Source organism: Corticium candelabrum, chromosome 15, assembly GCF_963422355.1.
Source record: "Corticium candelabrum chromosome 15, ooCorCand1.1, whole genome shotgun sequence".
In the NCBI taxonomy this organism is placed as follows: Eukaryota; Metazoa; Porifera; class Homoscleromorpha; order Homosclerophorida; family Plakinidae; genus Corticium; species Corticium candelabrum.
In genome coordinates this window covers 538,200-557,472 of record NC_085099.1, presented here as the reverse complement: position 1 = coordinate 557,472, position 19,273 = coordinate 538,200, and the positions used below count along the sequence as shown (strand labels likewise).

At 40.3% G+C, this 19,273-nt stretch overlaps 4 protein-coding genes across 5 annotated transcripts in view; all 4 read left to right on the top strand.

The window, feature by feature from the left end:
- The first annotated feature begins 32 nt into the window (after positions 1 to 32).
- LOC134190466 (potassium channel subfamily T member 2-like) lies at positions 33 to 7,436 on the top strand. 2 transcript variants are annotated; one of them, XM_062658909.1, is made up of 25 exons: positions 34 to 246; positions 304 to 383; positions 442 to 529; positions 636 to 735; positions 1,132 to 1,191; positions 1,444 to 1,518; positions 1,614 to 1,697; positions 1,769 to 1,863; positions 2,151 to 2,340; positions 2,528 to 2,826; positions 3,150 to 3,213; positions 3,278 to 3,386; positions 3,447 to 3,555; positions 3,611 to 3,757; positions 3,945 to 5,000; positions 5,059 to 5,164; positions 5,219 to 5,391; positions 5,452 to 5,523; positions 5,583 to 5,711; positions 5,772 to 6,045; positions 6,334 to 6,417; positions 6,487 to 6,615; positions 6,677 to 6,752; positions 6,814 to 6,895; positions 6,954 to 7,436. In XM_062658909.1, exons 1-25 carry the CDS (start codon positions 152 to 154, stop codon positions 7,282 to 7,284), a joined length of 4,107 nt encoding a protein of 1,368 aa, XP_062514893.1. In that variant the 5' UTR covers positions 34 to 151; the 3' UTR covers positions 7,285 to 7,436. The 2 variants fall into 2 exon arrangements, with proteins under 2 accessions (XP_062514892.1, XP_062514893.1); XM_062658908.1 differs by having other exon boundaries at positions 33 to 246; positions 3,278 to 3,555.
- A 272-nt stretch (positions 7,437 to 7,708) lies between these two features.
- LOC134190652 (transmembrane protein 19-like) lies at positions 7,709 to 9,106 on the top strand. Its single transcript, XM_062659114.1, has 3 exons — positions 7,709 to 8,029; positions 8,577 to 8,858; positions 8,929 to 9,106. The coding sequence occupies exons 1-3, from the start codon at positions 7,717 to 7,719 to the stop codon at positions 8,964 to 8,966; spliced, it is 633 nt and encodes a 210-aa protein (XP_062515098.1). The 5' UTR covers positions 7,709 to 7,716; the 3' UTR covers positions 8,967 to 9,106.
- Positions 9,107 to 12,099: 2,993 nt separating this feature from the next.
- Positions 12,100 to 16,170, top strand: LOC134190791 (hemicentin-1-like). The gene is made up of 13 exons (XM_062659303.1): positions 12,100 to 12,655; positions 12,733 to 13,026; positions 13,080 to 13,346; positions 13,406 to 13,705; positions 13,770 to 14,048; positions 14,120 to 14,386; positions 14,450 to 14,722; positions 14,790 to 15,062; positions 15,125 to 15,394; positions 15,450 to 15,722; positions 15,800 to 15,902; positions 15,945 to 16,088; positions 16,140 to 16,170. Exons 1-13 carry the CDS (start codon positions 12,100 to 12,102, stop codon positions 16,168 to 16,170), a joined length of 3,330 nt encoding a protein of 1,109 aa, XP_062515287.1.
- A 40-nt stretch (positions 16,171 to 16,210) lies between these two features.
- LOC134190790 (hemicentin-1-like) overlaps positions 16,211 to 19,273 on the top strand; it is a 31,453-nt gene continuing 28,390 nt past the window's right edge. The window contains exons 1-9 of the mRNA XM_062659301.1: positions 16,211 to 16,445; positions 16,515 to 16,805; positions 16,927 to 17,199; positions 17,253 to 17,522; positions 17,583 to 17,858; positions 17,932 to 18,174; positions 18,238 to 18,516; positions 18,577 to 18,852; positions 18,916 to 19,215. Coding sequence (XP_062515285.1) covers positions 16,259 to 16,445; positions 16,515 to 16,805; positions 16,927 to 17,199; positions 17,253 to 17,522; positions 17,583 to 17,858; positions 17,932 to 18,174; positions 18,238 to 18,516; positions 18,577 to 18,852; positions 18,916 to 19,215 — 2,395 coding nt within the window. The 5' untranslated portion in view covers positions 16,211 to 16,258. The remainder of the gene's footprint in view (positions 16,446 to 16,514; positions 16,806 to 16,926; positions 17,200 to 17,252; positions 17,523 to 17,582; positions 17,859 to 17,931; positions 18,175 to 18,237; positions 18,517 to 18,576; positions 18,853 to 18,915; positions 19,216 to 19,273) is intronic.

The following is a 19,273-nucleotide window of genomic DNA, read 5'->3' as shown; positions in this document are numbered from 1 at the left end:
TTATGTATGTAGTCTCTTGCACAGCCCCTCTTAAGAGACTAATTTATATCCCAAGTTTGATGTAACTAACTACTTAACTAGATTTGGCGAAAGTCCTCAACCGCGCTGGATGTTTCGAATGCCATCATTGCGCACGCTCCGTTTCTAGAAAATGACTGATGAGACCGATTCTCGTTTCATTCGTACGATAAACAGGTTCTTCGATTGGGTAGCGGATGACGAAGAAGAGGATGAAGAGATCGTGAGGTGACTTCAAGTTGTCTGTCTCTCGCATACGTGGATATAAGTTGTCTTGGTTTGCAGAGTACACGTAGAACATTACATACACGACAGATCTATAAAAGAACGTCTCTACATCTTCATGATTCGCGACTTGACGACTAGTGCGTTACTTGAATAGCTTAATCACCTTACTGACTGTGACTCGAAGGGTTGTTTCAGGTTTCTGGCTTAGATTGCTCCGATTTTTTGTGAAATTTGCGTCTTGTATTCTGTTTGTGGCTGTGGCTATAACAGGAAAACCTTACTGGTAAGAGTGATAGACATGCATGCAGCTTGGTCATCATTACTCAGCACCATGAGTGTACGGTACACATCCTCAGCTTTTGTTGTTATTAATAAATTAATTAATTTAGTGCTGAAGATGGGTTGACTGACGCCGAGCCGAGAGAGAACTGCAGTGAGTATCTCAACTTGGTTTGGGTCGAAAGACCCATATACTTCTGGGGATTGCAGGTAAGTGTCATGAATTGACGTGTCTGTCTGTATGGTCAGCCATTAATTAATAATATTTTTTGAAATAATTTTTTAGATATAGGTTTATATAATTATAGGTTTATATAATTATAGGTTTAGTTATATAATTAGTTAATATTAAACCTATAATAATTATAGGTGTAATTAATAATTATTAGTTTCATTTCTGTCTACTATGCTTGATAGTAATGTGTTTTCAATAATAGTGGACTTATGAAGTATTTTGGTGGTCAGTCTTCTTTACTACATTATACAGTTGAATTTGATTATTTGAACAATTCTAAATTGCAAATTGTATACATATTTACTAATAGATACAACAAGTACCTTTGATGTGTAGAGTGATATCAATTAATTACTCTTGTTCTGTTCTAGTTTGTTGTTGCTGTTCTGTGTCTACTGGAATCTGCTCTTCTCATCTACATTCATTATTCGGTATGACTTGTGATTGTGTGTGTGTGTGTGTGTGTGTGTGTGTGTGTGTGTGTGTGTGTGTGTGTGTGTGTGTGTGTGTGTGTGTGTGTGTGTGTGTGTGTGTGTGTGTGTGTGTGTGTGTGTGTGTGTGTGTGTGTGTGTGTGTGTGTGTGTGTGTGTGTGTGTGTGTGTGTGTGTGTGTGTGTGTGTGTGTGTGTGTGTGTGTGTGTGTTTCTACAGTGAAAATGGGCATATTACGAGTTTCTGTTGCAGGGAGGCAAGATATGGGCTGTATTTGACATCTACATTGTGCTTGACATCTTGGTTGGAGTTCCATTTTTGTTACCAGTATGTTGTCATTTTTTTTGTATAGAGTTATACGATAGAAATGTAACAAGGGAGGCATTATATACAAAGTATAAATGTATGCTGTTGTGTTTAAGATATTTTATTGGCCATTGTGGAAACTTTGGGTGCCATCATACCTCAATTGTTGGTCTGCTAAGTATGTCATTGAAAGAATGTTTGTAAGAAAGCAAGGCTTTTAGTTACCAGATGTCTTGAACATTGTGATATAAATATTTATGTGTCTCTTTAGTTTGATCTCCATCGGTCAAGCCAAAGCCATCGCTATGCTCGTGAACGGAAGCTGCTCATGTTGTTACTTACTGTTGTCTGTCTGATGTTTACAAGGTTAGAGTTTATGGGTACAGTACTGATACCAGTAAACAATCATCACCAGTGAGTTTTCACATTAATACAGATGAGAGTTTAACTGTAACTAAATGTGTTTTACATGGATTCTCATCTGAAATCAGCGAACTATTTAACTGCTTTTTAGAACACGCAGTTAGCCTGTAGACAATAATGGGTGGTTTTTGATAGCATTGAAAGTAGCTGTTAGTATGTGTTACTGTGTAGTTTAATTGTTTGATTGATTTGTAATGTTGTATACTATACTGTGTATATATGTTTTGCAGCGCATGTACTATTCACCATTTGCAGAAGGTTGATAAGCCTGGTGAACGCTGGGACTTCTTTGTCTCAATTTGGTTTATTGTGGTGACATTCAGTACAGTCGGCTATGGGAAGATTGCTCCTGAGATGTGGTCCAGCAGACTGTTTGTTATTATCATCATCATTGTGGCTCTTGTTGTTGTACCCAAACAGGTATAATGGAGCGTTTTCTGTAGAACATGTCAAAACACCTGACAATTTGTTGTTGTAATAAATTTTTTGAAAAACAAATTAATTGACAATTATTTTTGGCTCATCTGAGTTATACTTACCAGTCACAAACTAATCAGTTGGTTGAGTGTATGCTTTTGTGCTGGTGAGTAACACTTTTTGTGTCAAGGTGAATGATTATCTTGAAATTCGCAAGTCTCAGAAACAGCACGGAGAAGCAACTGCATTTGCCCTTGCTGGACGTCATGTTGTTGTATGTGCTACAGAGTTACGGCAATCAGACTTGAGAGACTTTCTAGCTGAATTCTTTGCTTACAAAGAGAAAGTGCAGGAATTCACTGTTGTTGTTCTTTCACCTAATGAATTGAGTGAAGAACTGAAGCTTCTAATTCAAGTGCCGTTGTGGTCAAAACGTGTTCTATATCTACAAGGCTCTGCTCTTAAAGAGCAAGATTTATTGAGAGCCAGGTAGGCTTTTGTACAATACATTGGAACATTATACTGTAAGTGTTTAGTTAACATTGTATCTGTTGGTGTAGTTGTCTGCCTTCTTGCTTGCAGCTCACTATGGCATAGCAATGTCATTGTTTTTGTTAATTCTTAGTTTGTATATTGTGGGTACAAGAGTGATCAAAATTTTAGTGATCTAGCTTGTATGGACTTGAAAATTCATAACTGTGCTTTTGCGTTAATTATGTATGAACAATTGATACAATAGCCTTTTCTGTATTGTTATACATATCATATGTATTGGCTTGCATTTTAGTCATGCTTGGTTGTGTCGTGATTAGAGTACGTGATGCTGAGGGCTGTTTTCTGTTGGTGAACAGGAGAACTTCTGATAGAGATCGAGCTGTAAGTTGTTTGGTTTATTCCAGGAAAAATCACAATCCTTATTGGTTTGATTACATACTGCTAGGATCAGCGTACTGTGTTACGAGCATGGTCTATTTATGACATTGCTCCAGACACGCCTCTCTTTGTGCAAATTCTGAAGCCAGAAAACAAGCCACTTGTTTCATTTGCTAGTCAGTTTGCTAGTTGTTGTTTTATTGCCAATGTGCATGTCGACTGTTTGATTGCTGCAGATGCAGTGTTGTGTGAAGACCAACTTAAATATTCTTTGCTGGCCAACAATTGCTACTGCAAAGGGATTTCAACACTTGTAACTATTCTTCTCCATACATCTAGAGAAAAGTACAGTTAAAGTTGTTGTGTTTGTTGTTTGTTTGCTTACAGTTTTTGAATATAGAGCTGGTTCACGTGCGATTCCTTGGCATAAACTATATGGTAGCTGTTCTGGAAATGAGATATACAGTGTTGTGCTGGGGGATAGTCGAGTTTTCAGAACATTTGCTGGAAAGAACTTTTTGTTTACTTCAGTCATGTCCCGTCGCAAGTATGATGTGTGTGTGTGTGCATGTGTGCTGCTTGACCTGTCAATTAGTCTAGTTTACTTTTGTTCAACCTAGATACTAGACACACAGTGACGCACACATGCACACACGCACACACACACACACACGCGCGCGCGCGCGCGTGCTTACACAAGGATGTATGCTGTAACTGGTAATGTGTTTTGGTAGATATGGAATCACTCTTATTGGTGTTCGTCGTGGAAGTTCAAATGACATCCTTCTAAATCCAGGTCGCCGTTTTGTGCTACACTTTGATGATGTGTGTTACTACCTATCTATTGCTCGAGAGGAGAACTCAAAGTTTATTACGGAGCAAGAAGCTCTGCCTCATGTTAGGCCGGCTTTGAGACGAACTCTTGCTTTTGCTGGTACTTTGGCAGTGGACATGACGATGTTAAATAATATCTCAGAAAATGCAGAGCAGGATGTAATCCAAGGAAGAGAAACATCTGCTATGGAAACAAGTTCATCACATCCTCATGAAAGAGAAGGCTTACAGTCTTACTGCCAATATGTAAAAGCATCTATCCCTGATGATTCTGCTCTTCCATCAGATGAAGTTGTTAGAGATTTGCATCGCTTGAGAGCCTTAGCAGTAGGGAAGGGATCAGGAGCAGGAAAGAAAAACAAGACTAAGAGAGAAGTAGAGCACTTTGAGGGTCCTAATGTTGATAATGTGAAGCAAACTACGGGAGTTGTAAGTTCACTAATTACATCAACGATGCACTTTGGAATGACTGCAGTACCTACTGCTGTGAATGCTGGACAACGTGATGACACAGAAGTTCATGATGAAATTGTTGAAATAGACAGGGTCACCCACACAGATGTCAGCCATATCTCAAGAGACTTTCATGGAATGGATGCACTGGATGTAAAAGCAGAAGGCCAGCGAAGGAAACAGGATTTTCTTTATTTTCCTAGTCATCCTGCTGCTCACCATGGTAGTCTTGCATCTCTTTCAAGTGGGCATGGCTCTGACAGGGCAAGTCGAGCTAGTAGTAAAAAACTCAGTCATGGTGGCAGTCAAAGTTCAGTGGCACTTCCACCCAGTGTTATTGCTCCTGTGGCATTAGACGATGTGATAGAAGAGCATGAAGAGTTATCTGATGATGAGAGGGAGGAGCTTCAAGATCTTGAAGTAGGAAGTTTGTCAGACAGTTCAGGCATAGTTGATGATCTTCCACAACCAGAAGCAGGCATTCCATGGGTTTCACCAATGGAGTAAGTGGTAGATGAATATGATATGATGTACTTGTATATAACTTTGTGCTTTTGTCAGGTACCGCAAGGGTGTACCATCACAGGTACCTTACATCGGCATGCAACCACTGCAGTGTTACCTGCTGCCAGAAACAACACCATTGTGTTGTTTGCATCTCACTAAGGTCAGCTGATGACATACTGTGTGTTTTAAGTTTGGAAATAATCTGATATATTAGCCTTGTGAGCACACTGAAGATAACCAATCAGTTATGACCAACTGGAAGACTGGAAGTGTTATTATTAGTGGATCATACACATGCAATGGAATATATCACTTCATATTGCCGCTTCGTGCTCACTACATTCCTCGTTGTACCCTCAGGCCAATAGTTCTCCTTCTTGAGAATGAGTAGGGCTTTTTCACAAAGTTTGTCTGTTGTGTGATGTTTATTTAATTTGTTGCTGCTAGACCAGACCAGAGATTTCTTGAAGCCATATCATGTTTTCCACAAATTTATTATTTGATTGGGTCTCCTAATGAGTAAGTCGTAAACAAGTACTATGGTTTTTATCTAATTATTGTAGTGTGTCTGTGCCCAGTATTGATGACCTACTAAGAGCTGGAATCTTATGTGCTCATACTATTGTTGTTGTACGGAATTATGATGTTGCATCAGAAGACCCAATGGCTGATGCCGGGAACATCATTGCTTTGCAGAAAATATTCAGGTGTTTGTTTTGTGATGACTGACTTTGTTGTTATTAATTAATGTTATTTGGGGAGTTCAGGATATTTCCTGAAACTAATGTAGTGACCGAACTTTCAACTCGTCAAAACATACGCTTTACAAAGTTCAGATGGAGTTGGACAGTTGGACAGAAAGTAGAATGTGATAATCCTTTGTCTTCTGCTTCAAGAACACGCTATGAAAGAGTAGGGATGAAATGCGCTCGTGTTGCACCTGCGTCACTCAGTAGAGATCACATGACTTACATGTTTCGTCCAGCCTTTGCTGCTGGCAATGTTTTTACTGCGAGCATGCTGGATACTTTGCTATATCAGGTAAACAAGTTGCTTATCAAAACGTGTGTTGACATAATTTGAATCATAGTTTAATATGTCTTAATTGTCAGACGCTTGTCAATCTACATGATGTTTTATATCAATGAGATTCTGTTAGCAGCCTAAATTATTTTGTTTCAGTGACTACAGGCATATGTATAACAACATATGATCAGAAGACTTGGTATTATTTATAAATAATGGCTTGAAATTGTGGCAAACTGGCAACTTGTTAACGACATTCATTTTACTTACATTTGCTGTACTGTACTAATTGTTTTGTTGCAGAGCTATGTAAAACCTTGGATAATCCCCCTTGTGGAGCAGCTGCTTGGATGTAGACAGGTTAATGGATCTGGGTTTCTTTGGCAGGTATGTATGTATGTACCTTAGCTGATGGGTAGTGCAGCATCACTCATATGATGTTATTTATGCTGTTAGATACCTGTAGATGGTAGTCTTGCTTCCTTGAAGACTTATGGACGTGTTTGCCAACGTTTGGCTCAGAAATTTGGCTTGTTGGTGTTTGGTGTTTATAGAACTGTACAGAATGATCAACGTCAGCAAAGGGTATACCACCAACTAATTATGTGCTGCTAAGTTTGCAGATTGTGATTCTTGTTTGTTACAGATTGATACCAGAATGCCATCGTCATGTGAAAAAGTGCTGAAAGATAGAATGCAGTATCTTGGCATCAGTGGAGAACGTATGTGCTGTCTTTCTTGGTTGGTTGTCAGTTATCGCACTTATTCTATGTCTAATTACAGCACCAGAGAGACGTGAACGTGGTGACAGTTTTGTATTAGTAAATCCAAAACCAGATCTTCAAATGCAATCAGGAGATCGTTTGTGAGTAAAATGCAAATGGTTTTGGGTTATTGTGAAATATTGTCTGCTTGTAATATAGATACGTAATTTGCCCTGGGAAATATGTTGTCTCTGATAATCCTGATGATGAGCCAGGCATTGGAGCAGCAGATGAGCATGCTCTTGGTGGTGATATGCCAGTACTACCCAGTTTTGAACCATTCGATGTTGAACTGAAGGGAAAGGAAAGTCCCAGGTCTTCTAGACTGATGTGGACAATCAGCCGTTTCCTATTTAGACGTCAGCGTCCACGGAACACTGCTTCTAAAAATAAAATTGAAAAACTAGAAGAAGAACGACAATATGAAGAGCAGGCATGGTCTGAAGAAAAGCAAAGATCTGTTGGAATGTACTCTGCGACGGCAGTATAAGTCATCACTTTTAGCACTATAGTGCCATACACTAGCAGACTCGTTGACCATTTTGATTTCTATTGAAATGTACGGTTTGTGCAACCATTGGATTTCTTGTTTTTTACACTGTACTAAGTTTTAAGTCACAAAAGATAAAAGTGGTTGTCTAGCGCCCCTGTGTAACGTGTTCTTGTGCTGTACACGTGTACATACACATACGTTATTATAATTACCCGCGACTACTAAAAAAAAAGTAGAGATAGGCGTCTATTGTAAGAACATAGACTGATTTTTTGTACAGCAATCCTCGTAAGCTATTCAGCAATGCTATAAGACATGCCGTACTCTGCCTACGACCTCAAACAGCTCGCTGAATGAAATGCAGACCAGAGAAAATGCGTCCATGTTTATACGGGACAACGTTTGTATCCCGTATAAATTGACTGCAGTATGCTTCAACCGTTAGCGGTCGTCTGCTTTGCTGCATTGAGTTTAGCAGCCAGTTTGGGCTTTTTCTGTATTTTTAGTGACGTGTCAATACATCGATATGCGCTCTCATTCGCTGTATCTACCGCGGTTGTTTATTGGTCTTTGAAGAGAAAATCTTTGGATGTTGGAGGAGCAGCGTGGGCCTTTGTTGTTGGCTTCATTCTGACCTTCGCTAATGTTACGTTCTGTGTTACTATGCTTACGTTCTTTGTAACTTCTTCGAGACTGACGAAATGGCGTTCCTCTAGTAAGGGCAAACTGAGTGAAGAGGAAGGTAAGGCTAGTCGGTCGGTCGGTCGGTTTATTAATAGGTATCACAGGTACTAACATTAGATGCAGAATCTGAACGCATAAGTTTGTATAATACTTGTAGTTACGTTAGCTACAGTAATACTAACTTATACTAATTCATTATACATGCACACTGAACTGCTGGGATTGTTGTAATTGACGAAAGGGATGTGTTGTTATGTTGCTGAAGTTTATAGGCACAGCTGCATGCGCCACTAATATTGCTCTCTTAGCACCTACAACATGTACTATTGTACAGTTAAAAAATGTCTAATTCTTGAAATCATATTTGAACAAAATCTTAGATCTTGAGCTTTTCTGTAATTAAAAACTTTATAGATAATTACCTTCAATGAGTACATTTACAGACTTTGGAAGTCATACAACACTTACTGAAATGGCTTTTTGATTTGCTGTTGTGTTGAGTGTGTTTCGTTTTTCATTGTACAATGCATGATAATCAAGACGTTACTGAATGATAATGGTGGACAGTGTAATCTTTACATTATTCAACTGGTTGCTTTGTGTAGGGACACAACGAAATCACATTCAGGTTCTTTGTAATGGTGGATTGGCAACTTTGGCTGCTCTCTTGTATGTTTGGTGTGCAGGAGCTAGTGAACGACATCTCCATTGGCCTCCTCAGGATTGTTCTGATCTCAGTGCCTTAGCTGTGCTTGTTTCACTGGGAAGTGTATGTGGTGACACTTGGGCATCTGAGATTGGCTCAGCTGTTCGATATGGAGAGCCACGGTTGATCACAAGTTGGAGAAAGGTTCCTGCTGGTACTAACGGAGGAATTACCGTGATCGGTACAGCAGCCAGTGCTTGTGGTGGTTTCATAGTAGGTGTAGCTTACTGGTTCAGTCACATGCTCTTTAGTGAACAGCAAATTTCAGCTTTTATTTGGTTGGGAATAGTTGCTGGTATTGTAGGATCAGCTGTCGATTCGGTGCTGGGTGCATTGTTCCAGTATTCTGGCTATTGTCCTGAACAGAAGAAGATAGTAAAACAGCCATGTTCTCCAGATATTATTCATGTATCTGGAATAAACTTGCTTAGCAATGATGCTGTAAACGTGCTATCATGTCTAATGACAACGATATGGTTAGTAGGTTTGGCAACTGTTTGGTATGTTATGTGATTCTGGAATTTTAAGAAAATTAATCTATTGATAATTACAACTGGTTGAATTCTAAATTTTGAAATTATGGAATTGGATAGGCAGTACATTATCGTCTCATAGTATCCACAAAGTGTATGATGTTTGTCAATTTTGAACTGTTTCGGTATTAATGAGACAGTCTTTTGATTGAGTACAATAATTAGAATCCAACAGTATTAACTCAGTGGTATTCTTTAGTGCAATGGTAGAGAGAGAACGGTTTTGTTGTTGGATTAGGTAAGGGGCACTTGCTACATATACATGTATGATGTACGGTACAGTACCAAAATGCTTTGATGGTTAGAAACTTGTAAATTGTGTGATTATCCATTATTTTGCTGTATACCACAAAGCTGCTACTTTTGCAGTCATAGAGTAGTGATCGTGTTTTAAAATTTAGTCTTCCTTTGGTATCTTGATTATACACCTAAACTTAAGACCAGATTTAAATTTGTCATGGCTGAAAATGCTTTCACTGAATCACACGTTGATAAAATTCTTGGTAGCTTGCTGTGCTTAGAGAAGCAATGGACAATGGAGAGGTGACAATTGTCCTAGCAGGTTTACTGACTTTTGGATTGTTTCTCAACTTTTGGATTGTTGCAAGAAAACGTGGCAAAACTGTAATGTCAAGTTAACTTCAAATTTTGACGTGATGATTTCAGACTAAGATATCATATTAGATGTTTTTCTACTGAAAGATCAAACGCATCGAAACGCCTTAAATTCTCTAATGAAATTCATTGCCCCTGCCAATTTTGCTTGCCAGAATACACTGATGATCATTTGGCTTCACATGCGGGAGGGCGGAAACTGTTGGCACTTTGCAATCTGCGATCGGTGGGAATGTCGCCTTATCCAATATGTGCAACGGAGGTGTAACCGGTAGGACCATTCTCTAGTGGTACTTGTGGTGTCTTTTAATGTTCTCGGTAACTTAATTAATGAGTAGTTTTGCCGCTCGGATATGCAGACTCCCAGCTTCCGCCAAAGGCGGGGTTATTGCTGCAGGCCTGCAGTGCAAGAGCACGCCTACACTGTTGCTGCAAACGAAAGCGTGTTCATCTAGGCACGAGCTGGATCTGCGTCATATTGATGGTGAGGCATGACGTTAGTGGTCACTGTGGGTTCAGAGACTTGCTCATGTGTGTAGGGTTTCCTGCTATTGTTGTTTTGTGTTGACATTGTCTCCGTTTTACTAGGCAATTAGTTTATTAATAATAAACTATAGACTTGGATTTTATTGAAAGCTCTACTATTAGCGATGTGTACTTAAAAGATTTGTAGTTAGGATTCCTTGCACACTTTAGCTGATGTCTCTAGATTGAGGACATCATATGCATAACCCAAAGGTGTTGTAGCGTTGAATAGGTGACAAATCCGTCTCTAGCAGAACCCGAGCAACTATCATAGTGAGGACGCAAGTACACAAAGCAGGTGTTTATGAAGTCATGTCTCATAAGTGAGGTCTTGACATGTAACTAATTGATGAGAATCAGTGCAACTACACACAGGAATAATCAGAGAAAATAATAGGAAACTTCTGTGACCACAAATTTCCTTGTAATACGCCAGTGGTACACTTGGATGACCTCTGTGGTGTGTAGGTTGTGATCCACAGTTGTAGTATAGCAGCGATGCCAGCTCTGTCTACTGTGTTTTGGACTGTTGGCTTACTGTTCATTGGCAATGGGCACTGCAATATCCAGCATCAACTGCGTCAAAAGATCACGGCAATAACTCGACTGGGTCAACAGGCATCATCTCTGACTTTTGTGTTTGACACAACGAGTAGCATGATTGATGATCGAGACGAAATTAGAACTGCTTCAACAGCTATTCTGAGAGAAGTAATGCAACGAGACAATGTCCCAGTAGATAACTTGGTACTGGTACCCTTTCATGATCCTGGTAAGTGCTAGCATGTTGGAATCTTTGTAAGCAATTATTAGTATGCAGTATCTTGTCTTTATTAGAGGTTGGTCCTCCTACTGTGACTGACAGTTTAGACGAGTTTGAGAGAGCACTGGAAGATTTGGCCATTCATGGTGGAGGAGACTGTCCTGAGGCTGCTCTCGGAGGAATCAAAATGGGCTTGGAAGTGAGTTGGCCTCAGTCGTATATATTTGTCTTCACAGATGCTCCACCAAAAGATACGCACTTGGAGGACGATATTATAGATCTGTTGCAAACAACCAACAGCAGAGTAAGTGGCATGTGGGTTTCTTATTGTGTAGATGCTGACACAGTGGTATGCTGCCAGATTGTGTTTGTGTTGACAAATGGCTGTGACGATACTGATAGCAGGTTTGGAATTTATCGAAAGATTGCAACAATAGGCAAGGGCGAAGTGTTCCAACTGAAAAATGAAAATCTTATTCCACCTATTATCAACTTTATTCGAGTCTCAATTAGTGATCGTCAAGTCACTCTGTTATATCAGCCAGAGTTGACATTCTCAACTAGTCTTAGATTTCACGTTGATACATGTATACAAGAATTGTTGGTAACAGCAACATCACTGCGGTCTTCGGCATTCACATCTTCACCAGAGATCAGGAGCCTTTATGTCCACAATCCATTAGGTGTGCAGTTTGTTAATAAAGTACTGGATTTGAGGATAGCAAAGGTGATTAAAATTGACTCTCCGATCGCTGGCTTGTGGTATGTTACTGTTCATGCAAGTGGACTTTATGGTGTACAAGTACGTGGTCGTTCTTTTTGTGATTTTGAACCTAATTTTGCATACAGCTCAGCACCTAAATCATTCTACACTCGCCCAGCTATAGGTAATGGTTACTTTTCTACTGTTGTTGACAGTACATATAGTATTATGCATGTATTTTCTGGTTTGTTTTGTTTGTTCAGGTGAGTTAACATATCTTGTTATGAATGCAACAGAACCACCTAGTGAATCTACACAAGATTACCTCTGTAATTGTACTGATGCTCTTGTTTCCAACATGGTGTTCTATAGTATTGACGGCACAAGCTTACATCGAGTTACTCTGAATTGGAGTGCTGGTGATCAGTTTCCAGTCAGTACTGTTGCACCATTTCGAGCTCCAACAACACCATTTTTTATCAAAACAACTGGTACAGATGAAAACGGGTTTACTTTTCAACGAATCTCTAGAACAATAGTTCCTGGTAAAGCTGGACCGCCTGTGTACATACCTGTTGATAAGACTGTGTTTTGGCAAGATGAAAGGAAAGCACTGATACTGCCGTGTCCTTATCGCAGTGTAGCATCTGTAACAGTAACATGGAAAAAGTTACATTTGAAAGGCACTGTAGTGCTTCAAGGGTCTGCCTATGTGACAGCTCCAGATGGACGTCTTCTTATTAAAAGTACAATTTTAGACGATGCAGGTCAATATCAGTGTCAGATAAAGAGTTCTGAGGGTGTGGCAGAAGGTCAGGAACTGAAAGTGAACATTGCAAGTAAAGTAACATACAACTGATTTCTACAGTCTGACATGCTGACTAAGACTAACATATTTTTTCTTTTCTAATTGTAGCTCTTCCTGTTATATTGAAAGGTCCACAAAGCATTGCTACTTTTCCAGGAACTAGTGTTCAGTTTTCATGCCAAGCTAAGGGAATACCTGCACCGACTGTGACATGGCTGTTTCATGAAAGGTTGGCAACATCTAACGAGCCAACTGTAAATGAAGGGGATCGCAGCAAAGGAGGAGAAACGATTAGTTCCTTTAGTGTGTCTAATGTGACATTTGATCATGAGGGATCGGTAAGTTGTATTGCTACCAACAGAGCTGGAGTCCACAACGTGACAGCTTTGCTAGCAGTTCAAAGTTAGTTAATTCATTTCTGGTCTTACTGCTTGGATTTAGTTGGTTTCTTTCAGCTCTTCCTCGTGTTTTTCTTAACAAGAGGTCTTTTCTAATTCATGCCAATGAAACAGCTCGATTTACTTGCAGAGCTCAAGGAGTTCCTTTGCCTACTGTATCTTGGTATCGTGGTGGCACTCCAATGACTGACAAGGTATCGGGTTCACAGGCAAGAAAGCAATTGTCTTTTTTGCCTGCTCAATTATCTGACAGGGGAGACTATATGTGCAAGGCAACCAATGCAGCAGGCACAGATGAGAAGAAGGCAACTTTGAATGTGTACTGTGAGATTGCTTGCAGATCAATTCTTTTTGCATTTTGTTATCTTGATACATTTTTTCAGTGGCACCAATTATATTACAAAGTCCTGCAGACCAGACTGTTCTTGTATCACAAAGCACAAAGTTGCACTGTGTTGTTGATGGCAGTCCTAAACCACGAATTGTGTGGAAACGTGATGGCAATGTATTGAATGGCAAAGATACAGAAGTGTTACCAGAAAACATGCAGTTCTTGAATGAATCTCAGACACTGGTAATAACTAACACTCAGTTGTTGCATGGTGGTGCCTATGAATGTATTGGAAGGAGTCCACTTCCAGGTGTAGAAAGGGTGAGGGCAAAGTGTTTTTTGACAGTATACGGTAACCATTTCTAATACAGTTTATGTGTATTCTATTTACTATTTATACTTACTTATATTGGTAGATCCCCCAACAATCAGAGCAAAGTCTCCGTCAGTCTCTGTGGTTTTAAACCAGCAGACCACTTTGGCCTTTTTTGTATCAGGCCATCCTGTTCCTTCTGCATCGTGGTTTTTTGGAGAACGTTCTTTGCCAGACGATGATCATCACATCACTTACACAAAAAAGGGAACAGCAACATTAACAATACTCAATGCACAAAAGACTGATGCTGGAGATTATAAACTGCTTGCAGTTAATCCTGGTGGCAAGAGTAGTGCTACAATTGGACTGACTGTTTATTGTAGGGCATTTTCAGCTTTTCTGTGAGTTTGCCACATGTAATTTTAAAATGAGTTTTTCTGTCATTTGTAGTTGCTCCGAATTTTGTGTTGCGTCCTGCCAACTTGTCAGTGACTGTTCGTGAAAGAGCTATGCTAGAGTGCGTAGGAAATGGTGTTCCTACTCCTGTCATTAGCTGGAGTAAGATCGTTGATGGTGTAATGGTGGGACTTCCTGTGTTTAAGAATAGAAAGCAGCTTATCATTAATTCCGCAAAGCTGTCTGATGCAGGAAGATATGTTTGTAATTTGCAAAATGTGATTGGTCAAGAGACAGCATTGGCTCAACTGATTGTGAAACGTGAGAATATAACAGTTTATCTAATTACTCATTTATAATGTATCTTACTAATTTTATTACTAGCTATTCCACCAACTATTTTGTCGACAGTAACGACTATTTCCGTGGTTGTGAATAAGTCTGTTACGTTACCTTGTGAAGTCAGTGGTGTTCCTACGCCACAACGGTCATGGTTGAGACATGGCCTCACGTTAGCAGAAATTAGTGGAAAATATTCTAGTGTTGACAGTACCCTAGTGATTAAGAAAGTTGACCTTGCCGACAGTGGAGATTATCAATGCATGGCTACTAACATTGGAGGAACAGCTTCTTGGATAATTGCACTGAACGTCTTATGTAATTCTATTGATCTAAATTATTTATGGTACATGTCTAGCGACTTGTCTGCTTTATGTTGTGATAGTTGCTCCTAATATTTCTACTCCTCAACAAAATGTGAGAATTTTGGCTGGTCACTGCCTAACCCTCAACTGCTCTGCAGTTGGAAACCCAGTTCCTACCATTGCATGGAAGCGGGACAATGTTTTATTGCGTCCAAGTGATGGTATTCGAGTTATGGATGGAGGCGTACAGCTCATAATGTGTCCACTAACTGCATCTCATACTGCTACGTATACATGCACAGCAGACAATTCTGTAGGAAGTGCAGACTCATCGGGATCAGTATTTGTTATCGGTAAGAAGTTGATTTTGTTTTTGTGTGATGTATTTTACTCTGCTGCTTGTACTGTAATATAGTGCCTCCTGCAATTCATCCTGATGCAAATACACGGGTGGCTCCTATCTCATCCAGCGTATGGTTGCCTTGCAGTGTTACTGGTATTCCATCTCCTACAGTGTATTGGCTGAAAGACTCACTGCACAATCTCAATAGCTCTCGAGTGTTTGTACTTTCCAATGGGACTTTGTTTATTCATGATGCAAAGAAAACCGACACTGGTAGCTACAAGTGCGTGGCTGAAAATGAAGGTGGTAGGGATGAACAAGATGTCTATTTGGATATTGAGTGTAAGATGACTTCTTTTTTGAGAGTTTTTCTTTACTTTGATTTTATGTTTCTCAGATCCACCTCATCTTATTTCTGTGCCATCCAATGCAACTCTTCTGACAGGCAGCTTACTGGTATGGCACTGTAATGCTAGAGGAAATCCTGCACCTTCTATTTCATGGATGAAGAATGGGCAACTTCTGAAATCAGATTCAAACTTTGTTATTTCTGACGATGCAACTAAACTAACAGTGGCTCAAGTTAAGTCTTCTTTTTCTGGCCATTACACTTGCAAGGCTAGCAATACTTTGGGAGAAGATACTGCTACTGTTACTCTGTTTGTGTTAGGTAACAAGCTTTATACATTATCGTGACTGTTTGCTAATTTGAATGCTGAATTGACTCTGTTGTTTGTATGGAGTTAGTTCCACCAACAATAGTGACCACAGTAAGGCAAATTGCTGCTTTACTTGACAGTGATGCATTGCTACCATGCCAAACAACAGGAATTCCTCAACCCAACATACGGTGGACTAGAAATGGAAATTCTCTTCATAATTCTTCTTATAGATACAAGATTCTCTCTAATGGAACTCTTCATATTCGCTCATTGTTAAAATCGGACAATGTTACATACAAGTGTCATGCAGAGAATGTGGCTGGCAGTCAAAGCCTGAATGTTACACTTGATGTGCATGGTAATGAACAAAGACTGTAGGTATCAATTATTGAAGCTTTGTATATCTGATTTTTGTATTTTTGCAGTTCCAGCTACAATTGTGACGGACCTGGCTGATCATGAGGTTTTGGTTGACAAAAGCACGTCACTACTATGTTCTGTAGTTGGAAATCCTAAGCCTGCTGTTGCTTGGTATAAAAACGAGATGCTACTACGTGGTACTGATGACGCTGATGGTGTGGAGTTGAGAGATAATAACAGACGGCTATTATTCAAGCATGCAAAACCCATACATGCAGGAGAGTACACATGTGAAGCTGTTAATGTGGTAACTGATTTGTTTTGGGAAAGGACGGTGACAGTACGGACATCGTGTCACATGACAGTATTAGGTACATCTTCCACATTTGAATGACATCTTTATCACTAGTGATAACATGCGTGTTGCCATTATCTTGCAGTCCCACCACTTGTTTCTCTCAACACATCTAAGGTTGTGCTGAAAAAGGGTGATGCAGTCTCTTTCTACTGCCAAGCTACAGGCATTCCCACTCCACATATCCAGTGGCTGAAAATAGGCTCAGAAACTTTGCCTAACAGATCAGTGACGACATCAACCACAAGCAATGATGCAGCAAGTGGTAGCATATTGCATATCACCAGCACCTCGCCAGCAGACAGTGGCGAGTTTGTGTGTGAAGCTGCTAATAAAGTTGGGGTTGATAATACAAGCACCGAGTTGGATGTGCAATGTGAGATCCTACGACACAGTGTGTGTGTGTGTGTGTGCGCGCATGCGTGTGTGCGTGCGCACGCGCGCGTGTGTGTGTATGTGCGTGTGTTGGCGTACAATGTCGTTTGTTTCTGTTGCAGATGCTCCTGTTATTGTAGTATTTCCTTCAGACAAAACTGTTATATCAAAAGAGTCAGTGAAATGGCATTGTAAGGCTGAAGCAAATCCGGCAGCAGTGATAAGATGGATGAAGAATGGAATTAGGGTGGGAAATTCACCCAATATAAAACTATCAGATGATGCTAACACAATAGAGTTCCAAAGTGTGGAACGTCAAGATGCTGGTGAATATACATGCAGGGCGAAAAACAAAATAGGGAAGAGTACAGTCTCTGCAACACTGGAGGTTTATGGTGAGCATTTCGTTGTTATTTGAAACTATGCAGTCTACTGTATTTTCATTCAGTTAGGGCCAAAATTCGGTCAGTTGTCAGTGTTGTGCAAGGGTTGGTGGATAATTATGTTTTGCTGCCTTGTGTGGTTCATGGCTATCCAGCACCTCAAGTGGTGTGGGAAAGACGCGGCCACTCTGTTGCTGTCTTGCCTTCCCATCAGATTCTCTCTAATGGAACACTACGGATCAATAACCTGAAACGATCCAATAGTGGTTCGTATAAATGTGTAGCCTCCAATGTTGTAGGAACCGACAAAAAGAGCGTCCATCTTGATGTTCATTGTATGTATTTACAGCAAACTATTAAAATACAAATGTTTCCTTATTGTTCTATTTGATTAGACGGTCCCGTCATATTAACCGCTCCTGTTGATATTGAGGCTCTAGTTGGTTCTACTGTTTCATTTCTATGTGTCTCAGATGCTAATCCAAAAGCGAACATGGCTTGGTCTGTGGCACATGGTGGTGTTGTGTCCGACAACGGTACTGTACTTACTCTAAACAACGTACAACCAAGAAATGCTGTTAAGTATACGTGTACCGCCACCAACACGGTCTGGAATTTGGACAGATGGGTCAATTTGTCAGTGAGTGCATCTGCACATCTACGTGTCATAGGTATACAGGCAGGCACACGCATGTTGCAGTATGAACGAGCACGTTTACTGTACGTTCGTTCTTTCTTCTTTAGTTCCACCTCAAGTGAGAACAAACAAATCAGTTGTGGTGCTGAAGGAACGCTCTGTAGAGCTACAGTGTGTGGCTACTGGCATTCCGGTACCTTCTGTTATTTGGCTCAAAGACGACAAACAAGTTGGCTTCAGCAGGAAGCTTGAGATAATATCAGCTGGTTTAGAGGATGAAGGGCAATATGTATGTATTGCTGAAAACAAAGGCGGTCGTGCTAACTCGACCGTTACAGTAGACGTTCATTGTACGTATCACTGTTAAGATTGATTGACAGGCATGACATTGTGGACGATGCATTTTGTTGCAGTTGCTCCATCTTTGCGTGAACTCCTTCGCCATGAACGGATTTTGGTAGACAAGGAAGTCTCATGGCGTTGTCGAGCAACTGCCGATCCTCCTGCAGCCATCAGTTGGGAAAAGGATGGTGTAGTTGTTATAGAGAGTGACAGACTGTCTTTGTCTCATGATGAAGATGGCAGCGAACTGACGGTAGTGCGTCTTCGCCCCGAGGACGCAGGACAGTACACGTGTGTTGCGCTCAACTACGTCGGGAAAGTGAACAGTTCGGCACATCTTCTCGTAATCGGTTATCTCTAGTCACATGCCTTCTCGTTCTGTTATCCTACATTGTACTGTTGGTCTGTAGTGCCTCCCGTTATCACGACTTCTGTCACACGAGTGGAAGGACTCGTTGACAGCACGTTGCTTTTACCTTGTTCTTCACATGGAATACCTGTGCCGTTTATACAATGGTACCGTGGGAAAGATTCGCTGAATGAGGTCGATCCGTCTAAATATGTTATTCATCCGAACGGATCGCTGCAAATCAACGATCTGTCTTTGAATGATGAGGATGTGTATACTTGTCAGGCATCGAATGAAGGCGGTCGTGACAGTTTGTCCATTACTACAGTCATTCACTGTATGTCTTATCTTGTGCTTATAGTCTAGTCTTTCATTTTGATGAAGAATGATGTTTTTACAGTTGCTCCTCGTATTGTGAAAGAAATCAAAGATCGTGAAGTTGTAATGGGACAGAATGTTTCATTTGACTGTTTGGTGTCTGGCAATCCTCAGCCCATTGTGCGCTGGTTTCATGACGAGATAGCAGTGTCAAGCCACATGTCACGTTTTCGGGTAAATAGCGAGGACAATAAATTACAGATTTATCACGTTCAACCCGAGGATGCCGGAATCATTACATGTGAAGCGGAGAATAACGTTACAGACGGATATAGAAAAAAGACATTGAAAGCACAGTCATCTGCTCTCTTGACTGTAATAGGTGAGATGATGCAATGCAAAATGAAGTAAATCTAAACATACTATGTGTTGTGTACTTT

Coding starts and splice junctions, on each gene's coding strand:
- LOC134190466 (XM_062658908.1), top strand. CDS start 152: ATGACTGATGAGACCGATTCTCGTTTCATTCGTACGATAAACAGGTTC. Junction 2,341..2,527: donor TTGTTGTTGTACCCAAACAG/GTATAATGGAGC, acceptor TTTTGTGTCAAG/GTGAATGATTATCTTGAAAT. Junction 6,753..6,813: donor TCTTGGCATCAGTGGAGAAC/GTATGTGCTGTC, acceptor GTCTAATTACAG/CACCAGAGAGACGTGAACGT.
- LOC134190652 (XM_062659114.1), top strand. CDS start 7,717: ATGCTTCAACCGTTAGCGGTCGTCTGCTTTGCTGCATTGAGTTTAGCA. Junction 8,030..8,576: donor CAAACTGAGTGAAGAGGAAG/GTAAGGCTAGTC, acceptor TGCTTTGTGTAG/GGACACAACGAAATCACATT. Junction 8,859..8,928: donor CGGAGGAATTACCGTGATCG/GTACAGCAGCCA, acceptor CATGCTCTTTAG/TGAACAGCAAATTTCAGCTT.
- LOC134190791 (XM_062659303.1), top strand. CDS start 12,100: ATGAATGCAACAGAACCACCTAGTGAATCTACACAAGATTACCTCTGT. Junction 14,049..14,119: donor AATTGGACTGACTGTTTATT/GTAGGGCATTTT, acceptor TGTCATTTGTAG/TTGCTCCGAATTTTGTGTTG. Junction 15,723..15,799: donor TGTTACTCTGTTTGTGTTAG/GTAACAAGCTTT, acceptor GTATGGAGTTAG/TTCCACCAACAATAGTGACC.